Source organism: Beta vulgaris, chromosome 2 (assembly GCF_026745355.1).
Source record: "Beta vulgaris subsp. vulgaris cultivar EL10 chromosome 2, EL10.2, whole genome shotgun sequence".
NCBI classification, from domain to species: domain Eukaryota; kingdom Viridiplantae; phylum Streptophyta; class Magnoliopsida; order Caryophyllales; family Amaranthaceae; genus Beta; species Beta vulgaris.
In genome coordinates, this window is record NC_079203.1 from 34605660 (window position 1) to 34615686 (window position 10027).

A 10027-nucleotide genomic window follows, 5' to 3' on the forward strand; every position below is an offset into this window, starting at 1 on the left:
AACAATTGTGGTTCGAGTTAACATTGACTCGTATAGTTTTGGGCACAGTTTTTACATATACCGATTGATAGGATCACTTAGTTTTGCCAAGTCTAAACTATATTGCAGATGTGTATAATACTTCGATATACTATATATTAACGTGAGACAATCTCTTTAGAAACTCTCTATTTAAGATTATTTATCATAGATTGTTATCTTTAGAATGGAGTACTTATTTTGTGTTTGGAATCCTTTTAATGTTATGAAACATGACACTAGTTTCGAAGAACTTGCAGAAATGATTATTGATAGTTAGATAGTAAAAAGTCTAGTTCATAACTATATTAAATAAGAGAAGATATAACTTATAAGTCAAGTTGCACATAGTGTTGTGGGCCTTGTGGCCGTCAGGGATTTCTCTATCTAGACACAAGTATTTTATTCAACAGGATATACATAATATTAAAAGCTCATCATCAAAATGCATGTAGCTTTCAAAGAACATATTGATGACGTTTTCTTTCCACTCTCTTGTTGCTTTCCATTCCCTAGATCATATTATCTTGCAAAAACCTACTAGATAGATATAGCTTTCTCGGTGATAAAGGTTTTTGTGAGATTAAAGGGAGAAGCATCCACTTTAATGTTTGTTTGGGCTTACTTCTTGGATTGGGTCCACCAGGGATAATCCAGCCCAATATTTCCTTAAACCTCCAGAGGGCCCCACCTGTGATGAGGCATCCCAGCTGTCAGTGTCCCCCAGCTGGCCTACAGTTGGGAAATCCCCAGCACTATAAATACTCAACCCCCTCATCAATGAGAAGGTATTGAATTCTTACCTAACAAACCAGAGCATCTCTCTCTAGACTTTATCTCTCTAAGCTTGATCACTGACTTGAGCGTCGGAGAGGCGATCCCGGAACAACCCCCGGGGCAGTCTAACCGTTACTTTTGCAGGATTCCGGCGTACGGACTTTGGACTCAGGACATTCGAATCTGACCCGGTACTCCCTAAGCAAAGGAATCAGAACCCTTAATTTCTAGACAGAAACAGTTTGGCGCCGTCTGTGGGGAATGTACAAAAAGTTACTTCGCCACCACTCACTCAGATTTATTCACTCAGCTACTCAGCTCAGAACGCCAATTGACAATGGCACCAACCAAAAACACTCGCGGCAAGCCAGCCTCCGATCAGGTCTCTCGGCCAGAGAGAGGCCACTCGCCCGCACATAATCGGGATCCCCCAATCCCCCGACCGGAGCGAGGTCACTCACCTGCGCATAACCGGGAGGCCGAGCGGACTCCCTCACCGGCTCGGAGGTCACCTACCGTCCAAACTCTGGACCCTCGGGCGGTGTCTCAGCATATTCAGCGTGTGGAGCCTCAGCCACTCTTCGCGTCTGACCTGGCCCTTATCACGGCTCAGCTCCAGGAAACCTTCCAAAAGGGTATGATGGACATGATGGCCATGCTCCACAGAGGCACCGCAAACAAGTCGTCCCGCTCAATCAGCATGAGCCCAGGGAGCGCACGGTCGTCCGCTCTCAGAGGGACAACTCTCGTTCTAATCGAGACCGCAGCCTAGCCGGCCACGGTCCGATGCGAGAGACCCGAGCCACCGGGAAAGAGAAAAGTCAGCGCGACAGGGGTCGGCCCGTCAGCATGCGAGACCCATGTATCTAAATCCCCAAGGGGGGTGCGGGTCGGAAACCCCAAGATGCCCGGAGTTCCTTAACAACAAGAAGCGCCTCAGCCAAGGCTATGACGCTCGGGAGTTCCTCAGAGAAGAAAGCAAATGACCGAGAGGGCCAAGGGACTCGGCTCATTCTCAGCCCCTAGGCTAGCTGGAGGAGGGCTCAAGTTCCTGATCCCCTTCAGTCAGGAAATCCTAGGGACCCAACCTCCGGGTAAAATTAAAACCCCCCTGATCGAGCCATTTGCGGGCCTAACCGACCCAGATGATCATATGGCTAGTTACAAGGCTCAAATGAGCGTGCAGACAAGCTGCGAGGCCACTTGGTGCCGCTTCTTCCCTACCACCCACAGAGGTTTGGCTCTGAATTGGTTCCAAGAACTGCGGCGGGGGTCATCACTGACTTCGCCATATTGGAGCACCTCTTCATCCATCAGTTCGTAGCGGAAAGAGGCAAAGAAAAACCAGCCTTCACCTCATGGGGGTGAAGCAAGACAAGAATGAATCCTTGTCGGACTATATAAGGAGGTTCAATGAAGAGTCTCTCAAAATAACCGACCTACAGGACGCTGTAGCCTTCGCTGCCCTCATGTCCGGCCTCCAACCGGGTCGGCTCAGATGGTCATTGGCCGAGAATGAAGTCAAAACTTACTCGGAAGCCATGGCTCGGGCCCAAAGATTCATCCAAGCAACGGATATCTGCCGTTACTCGGACGAAAGTAGCAAGAAAAGGAAGGATGAAGGGAATCACGCGGTCAGCCTAACATCAAAGAACAGGGGGCCGAGGGATCGGCTCACCGATAATGGCAACGACCCCCGATTCAATAAAAACCGGAAGGAAATCTACTTTGACATCCGGAACAAAAATTGGCTTCCCAGGCCAACGCCCATCCGGACATCATCGTCTCGGAGGGACAAGAGTTTGTGGTGTGACTACCACAAGGAATGTGGACACACCACCAAGACTGTCGGGAGCTCAAGAAATCCTTGAACGGTCTGGCCGACCAGGGCAAGCTCAACCACTACCTCAAGCATCGAGCGAGGAAAAGGGAAAGCAAAAGGTGGGTCAGTCGAACAGTGGGGACACGAAGGCTTCATTGGTGTCATCGCTGGAGGATTTGCGTCGGGAGGCCTAACCGGCCGAGCGCGCAAGGCTCACCTCCAGAACCTTAAACATCAGGTACTTGATGTTCAGCTCCCCGAGCAGCTGCCCCGTCATGACATTTGGGGAACCTAGTCGGACGTTGCGTGTTCCGCACGACGACCCCCTTGTCATCGAGCTCAAGGTAGCGAATACAAAGGTGAAGAGGGTATTGGTGGATAGCGGGTCATCCGCTGATATATCACCCTTGACTGCCTCAAAAAGCTGAAGTACACCGAACGGGATGTTACCCCATGGCTCAGCCGCTCATAGGCTTCGGGGGCAACTCTGTCCACCGGTCGGATCAATAAAATTACCCACTCGGATGGGTGAAAAGGGTAAGGGGAGAAGCCTACCGATCGACTTCTTGGTGGTAGACATCCCTTTGCCTTACAACATAATAATGGGGAGGCCCATGCTAAACAAGCCAAGGCCGCCATCTCCACCTACCAGCTCCTCTTGCAGTTTGAGACTGATGACGGGAAGGTAGGAAAAATTCAAGGCGACCAACAGGCCGCAAGAGAGTGCTATGTGAATAGCCTCAAAAATACCGACGTCCAAAAGGACTCGGACAACGACGTCCAAAAGGACTCGAAAAAAAAAAATAGAAGGGGGTCAGCCCTCAACAGCCTCGGGTGTACATAACTGAAAACCCCAAGCAATACGAGCGTCCTCAGCCAGCCGAGAGGACGAAGAAGTCGCGATCGGCCAGGACCCCGGTCGGACTGTCAGGGTAGGCAAGGCCATGGACCGCAAACAAGGCAAGATATCATCCAAGTGCTCACGGAGTACCAAGATGTCTTGCCTATGAGGCCACAGAAATGCCGGGGCTCGACCCGAAAATCATGTGCCATGAGCTTAACATCAAAGAGGGGTTCAGACCATCAAGCAGAAGCTCAGGCACCAAGGTCCCGAAAGAAATGCCGCGGCAGCAGCAGAAGTCAAGAAGCTGCTCGAAGCGGGTTTCATAGAAGAGTGTCAATACTCGGAATGGCTGGCCAACGTGGTCTTGGTCAAAAAGCCGAGTGGGGCATGGCGAATGTGTGTCGACTTCACCGACTTAAACAAAGCCTGCCCAAAAGACAATCACCCTTGCCAAAGATCGATAGGCTGGTCGATTCAACGGCAGGGCACGCCCTTCTCAGCTTCATGGATGCAAATGCCGGCTATCATCAAATTCCCATGGCCGAGAAGGATAGGGTTCATACAGCATTCATCACTCCTCAGGGTGTCTACTGCTACAAATGATGCCGTTCGGCCTCAAAAATGCCGGGCGACATATCAGCGAACCGTCAACAAAATCTTCAGCGACCAATTGGGTCGGAACATTGAGGTATACGTTGACGATATGATAGTCAAAAGCAAGGCCCAGTCGGATCACCCTGCAGATCTGAAAGAAACGCTGAGCACCCTAAGGAAATACCGAATGATGCTCAACCCTAAAAAATGCGTCTTCGGGTTAAAGGGGGAAAGTGCCTCGGATTTCTAGTAGATGAGAGAGGTATAGAGGCCAACCCGGACAAAATCAAAGCGGTCTTAGAAATGAAATCGCCTCGGAATGTTCGGGAAGTACAGCGCCTAACCGGCTGCTTAGCGGCACTCGGTCGGTTCCTCTCCCGGTCGGCCGATAAAAGCTTGTTGTTCTTCAAGGCCCTGAAGCGAAAAGAGTTCGCATGGGATGACGAAGCCGAGCAAGCCTTCGCTGACCTCAAGAATCACTTGGCATCTTTGCCCAAACTGATCTCCCCCTTGCCGGGGGAACCCCTGTTTATCTACTTGGCTGTCTCGGACTACGCTCTTAGCGCCGTCCTGATAGCCGAGCGAGAAGGAAAGCAACATCCTGTTACTTCATCAGCCACGCCTATAGGGGGGCCGAGGCGAAGTACAGCGATGTTGAGAAAATGGTCTTTGCCTTGGTAATGGCGAGCCGGAAGCTCAAGCCCTATTTTCAAGCGCACCCCATCAAAGTCCTAACCGGACAACCGCTCCGGAAGCTTATTGAGAATAGAAATCACTCGAGTCGGATGAGTGATTGGGCAGACCAGTTAGCAGATTTTGGGCTCGAGTTCGAGCCCCGAAGAGCCATCAAGGCCCAAGCACTCGCTGACTTCATCACTGAATGCGCAACTCGACCCCCGGTGGTCGCAAGAGGAGTGGGAATTGCTTGTTGATGGATCGATCCACAAAGAGTGGTTGTGGAGCCGGTTGGTCATCAAACCCCGGTGGAGAAAAAATTGATATGCTGTTAAGTTCGAATTTCTCGGATCTAACAATGAAGCCGAGTATGAGGCCTCATCCTCGGAATACAGCTATGCATCCTAGCGGGGCAACATCAATCATAGCCAAGTCCGACTCACAACTCATAGTGGGTCAGATTTCCGGAGACTATGAGGCCAAGGAGGAAACATGAGGATGTACTTGGCCAAAGCCCGAGCTGTCATTGCAAGGTTGTCCGGATTCCGGATTACCACATTCCTCGCTCGGAAAATCAGCAAGCTGATGCACTGGCTCGGATGGCTAGTTCTGCTGAGGGTCGGCCCCCAGAACCATAACTTGGGAAGTTTGAAGGAGCCTAGCATAAATCCAAAGAGCAGCTCGTACTCAATCGATCCTCAAACTGGATGGGTGAAATTGTGGAGTACTTGCGAGACGGGACCTTACCCAGTGATCCTAAAGAAGCCGACCGGATTAAGCATAAGTCAGGTTGGTTCCTTTGGCATGAAAGGCAGCTCTATAAAAAGTCTTTCACTCATCCCCTCCTCAAATGTATAACTCCCGAGGAAGGAAATTATGTCCTCCGGGAAATACACCAAGGAGCCTGCGGAAGCCATCAAGGGGGTCGAACTATAGCCGGAAAGGCGCTAAGAGCAGGGTACTATTGGCCTACCTTGAAAGCTGATGCCTCGGACTTAGTCCGACGGTGTCCCTCTTGCCAGATTCACTCGGACATCCAGGGCGCCTGCCACTCCCCTCACCACATTCAAGCAGTCCTGCCTTCGACAAGTGGGGCATGGACCTGCTCGGACCTTTTCCCCCGCTTCTGGGCAAAGGAAGTTCCTAATTGTGGCTATTGATTACTTCACCAAGTGGACCGAAGCCGAGCCACTGGCGTCAATTACTGACAAGCAGGTTCAGTTGTTCATATGGAGGAATATCATTACCCGGTTCGGAATTCCAAGAGCCTTGGTATCAGACAATGGCCGACAGTTCAACAGCGGGCCGACTCGAGAGTATTGTGCCCGGTTCGGCATTCAAACAAGGTTCTCGGCAGTCTCCCGCCCTCAGACCAACGGGCAAGCCGAGTCGGCTAATAAAATTGTCCTAAAAGGTATCAAGAAATCCCTTGATGCAGCTAAAGGGGCATGGGTAGACGACCTACCTGGAGTACTCTGGTCGGCTCGAACAACGGTGAAAGAAGCCACGGGGCACTCCCTTTCGGCTTGGTCTATGGAAGCGAGGCTGTCCTTCCGGTCGAGGTGGGAATCCCTCCCCTCGGATGACATTCTATGAGTTCGACCAAAATGAAGAAGAAAACCCGTCAACTTAGACCTATTGCCAGAAACCCGAGGCAATGCTTTGCTACAAGCCATCCGGTACAAGCAAAGAATCACAGGCACTTTAACGGCGAGTAAAGCCTCGGCCAATCAGTCTAGGCGACTGGGTCGTCCGAAAGGTCGAAGCCACCGGACTTTCCCATCTCAAAGGGAAGTTGGGGGCAAATTGGGACGGCCCTTACAAGGTTACAGAAATCATCAAGCCAGGGACATTCCGACTCGAACCCCCCGAAGGGGTCCCCCTGGCTCGGCCTTGGAACCTAGACAATCTCAAAAGATTCTATGTGTAACTTCTTTTTCGTTACTTGCACTAGGGGCATGATGTAAGGCCAGCACTACCTGGTCGGTTAGCAAGCTAACCTAATTGTAACTCGGACTTAACCAGTCCATGTACCAAGTCGGATTTCTACCCCAGAAATAAAAAGACTTAGCCAGTCTCATTATTTTGATCAAAAAGGCAAACGAAACTTAACCAGCTTTTCGTCTATCAATGATTATAATATTGCAAATAACGAAAAATGTGCGACAAATGACAAGTTGCAAAATAGTAGTTGTATTCCAATTGATCAAAAGTTGTAAAATACAACCAAAAGTTTACAAAAACACGGGGTCAAAAGCAGAAAAGTTAAAAGGCCGACAAGGCCAAGGATGAGAAAATAAAATCCTAGAGCGGCTAAGTAGAAGGACCGGTGGCAGGTTGCTCTGGAGGAGGTGGCTCGGTGCTTCCAGCATCTTCTTCATCACCATCAGTGTCGCTGTCCGAGCTCATCTCCTCAGCCATTTTGGCTTTAATCTCAGCTGCCTCGGCCTCAGACAACTCCTGGTAGCGAGACCAGACTGAATTCCAGTCAGCCTCAGGACAGGAATCAGCCAAGGCTTCCCTTAGCCTAGAAAGCGCCTCGTCCTCGCCCATCTTATGGGAGGATTGGCCCACCTCGGCGCAGAAGTCAGTACAGTCGTCCGACTTTTGCCAGGCATTGAACCACTCCTCCTGAGAGCGAGAAGCGGCCGCTTGGGCTTCTTTTAGTTGAGCCTCAGCCGCGGAGAGTTTGAGCCGGACCTCTTCCAAATCCTTCTCGGCCTGAGCTTGCTTGGTCTCGGCCGTAACTTTGGCGGACTCAGCGTTTTCTTTGGCAAGAGAAAGGTTGGTCCTTTCGACCTTCCAGTCTTCCCTCTCTTGCTTCCAGGTCGCCTCGCCCTTATCAATTTTTTTGTTGGCCTCCTCCAAGCGGAGCTCGGCCAGACGCTTAGCCTCCTTGGCCTGATAAACTTCATCAAAGTGCTTCCGAGCCGCCTCCTTCAGGCTCTGAACCTCCTGCACCAGTGTGAGCCGGTCCTCGGCTACTTTGGTCATCCGGATGGAAAACTGCAAAACAAAGACAAGTTAGAAAATAGAAATGAAAAAGTAAAAAGAGGAGTAAGGCTAAGGTACTTACGTCCATCCAGGAGCGAAAGAGCTCGCTCGACTCATCTTCCCATTCACCGCGTTGATGTGATCTCGGTCGGTTTGGGTAACCAGTATCTCCAAGGCACTGGCGATCCTCTGCCTTTTGTCCGACTTGGACATCTCGGTAAACGGGATCGGCGCCTCGGATAGGGCCTGCTCGGTGTGAGAGGTCCCCTGTACATGGCTTGGACTTCGCACCGGCTCGAAATCCTCTGGGTGAAGGGAAATGTGTGTCCCTTCATCCCCAGAAGCCGGGCGGGGGCTGTTCACCTCTACAGAAGGCTCTTGCCTTGCCTTCTTGGCCAAGGCCTCCTTCTCGGCTCGGGCCTTCGCCGGGGCCTTCTCCGTCATCTCCACCCTCTCCTCAGTGCGCTCCTTGCGCTTCCTCGGCATGGGATTGGAAGGATCCTGCAAAACATATGAAGATTTGGTGAGAATAAGGAAAGAAGGATTAAACCGGGTCGGACAAAGAAAAATCTTACCTTTGGCTTGGAAGGCTTGTTGATCTTGTTGGCCTTCATCTCGGCCTTAATCCGAGCCGCCTTCAGAGCAGCAGAGGTTAGTCGCTCGGCCATGTCTTGGTCGATTTCTTTAAGGAAAGCTAGAGAGGCTTCTGCAAAAGGAAAAAGAGTTAGACAAAATGTCAAAAAGACACAAAAATAAACCGGACCCCCTTTTGCCGAATTACCCTTAGGAAAGGCCGGACTCAAGCCGAAGGCCGCCAAGAAATGCTCGTCCTTGAACAATTTGCAGCTCGGGGGCCAGTTCCCCGCTACAAACACCTCGCCACCATCGACTATCTTAGCCTCCAACTGAAAGTAAATAGCGGCCACAGCTTCCTCGTCGGATAGCTCAGGCACCTTGAAATTCAAACAGTGGTTTGGCTCGTCTGACGGGGGCACGATGGGGATGCCCCATTCCCCACCATAGTACACAAAAGCTGTAATAGCCCTGTTTTTAAGAGTCTTTATTTAAATGATAATTATAATTATTAAGTTAATTATGTTTCGAAAATTCTTATTTTATTTGAGTTGGAGTATAAATTTTATTGTCGTGTTTGTAATATATTTATTTATTTAATTATATGAGATTATTTTATTATTATTATTATTTAAAATTATTTTGGATCTTATGTGCGACTAAATTGTGTGGTATTTAGTCAAATAGGAAGTAAAAGTCAATTTGCCCTTGAACTCCTATACCTTCTGTCGGTTTGTTTGGATAAGAACCATAAAAAAAAACCCAAATCTATAAACTAAACCCCATTTCCGTGTTCTTTTGCTCGACAAAACCGAAACCCCAAATCCCCATATTCTCAATCTCTCTCTCCTCTGTTCGCCCGGCATCTTATGGTCACCGGAGCCGCGCCTTTCTCGCCGGCGTTCTTGCTGCGCGTGTGGTGCTGCTCGCAAGCCACCACACCGTTGCTCTCTCTCCTCCCAGTGAACCTTCGAGTTCTCTCACTCACCGTCGCCTGCGCGTCGCCGGCGATTCTTCGAGGCTCGCCGGAGTTTTCCCCCTTGTCAGCGCCGTCTGTTCTCGTTTTCTCTTTCATCCTCTGATTCGTGCTGCTGTTGTTCGCGGTTGGTGGTTCTTTCTTCGCGCCACCTTGCCGTCGTCAGTGCTACTGTGTGCTTGGTGCTGCCGCCTATCTAAGGTGATCTTGTTGGTGATTTTGTTGTTATTATTGTTGCTGCGTTGTTGCCGAAGCTTCGAAAATCTCCCTCGACCTTTCTGTTTCTCGGTTCTTCTCTGTCTTCGCTGCTCCTAATAGAGCAGAGGTACATACCTCTTGTCTATTTTTCTTTAAATTTCAGAATTCTTGATTATTCAAGTTCAAGTTATTATTTGTCATTGTTGCTATTGTTTGTGTTACTCCTAGTGGTTGTAAGTGTTGTCTTGGTTGTTGTTGTGGTTGTTGATGATGATGAGGATGACATGTTGTTGTTTTAATGCTTGGTGGTGTGTTGTTGTGCTGTTGTTGTTGTCAATTCTAAGAGTACCTAAGTACTAGTTTGATTCTTTGGGTATTAAATCAGTTTATGGTATCATTGGGTTTTGTAGCCTTAGTAAACTAGATCAATTTTGCCTACAAATAATTCTTTTAATTCAATTCTTCTTGAAACGAGTAAAGAGAAGCCATGGTAGGTGGGTGTTTCATTTACGTATGTGGTTTGGAGTTGAGTTTATTAAAATTGAAATCTAGGCAA

General features: G+C 49.4%; 1 protein-coding gene across 1 annotated transcript; it reads right to left on the bottom strand.

The window, feature by feature from the left end:
• Window positions 1–7043: 7043 nt before the first annotated feature.
• LOC130590500 (uncharacterized) lies at window positions 7044–9083 on the bottom strand. Its single transcript, XM_057392965.1, has 5 exons — window positions 9079–9083; window positions 8506–8768; window positions 8300–8430; window positions 7887–8225; window positions 7044–7736 (listed from the first exon to the last, which is right to left on the bottom strand). Exons 1-5 carry the CDS (start codon window positions 9081–9083, stop codon window positions 7044–7046), a joined length of 1431 nt encoding a protein of 476 aa, XP_057248948.1.
• Between the last annotated feature and the right edge of the window lie 944 nt (window positions 9084–10027).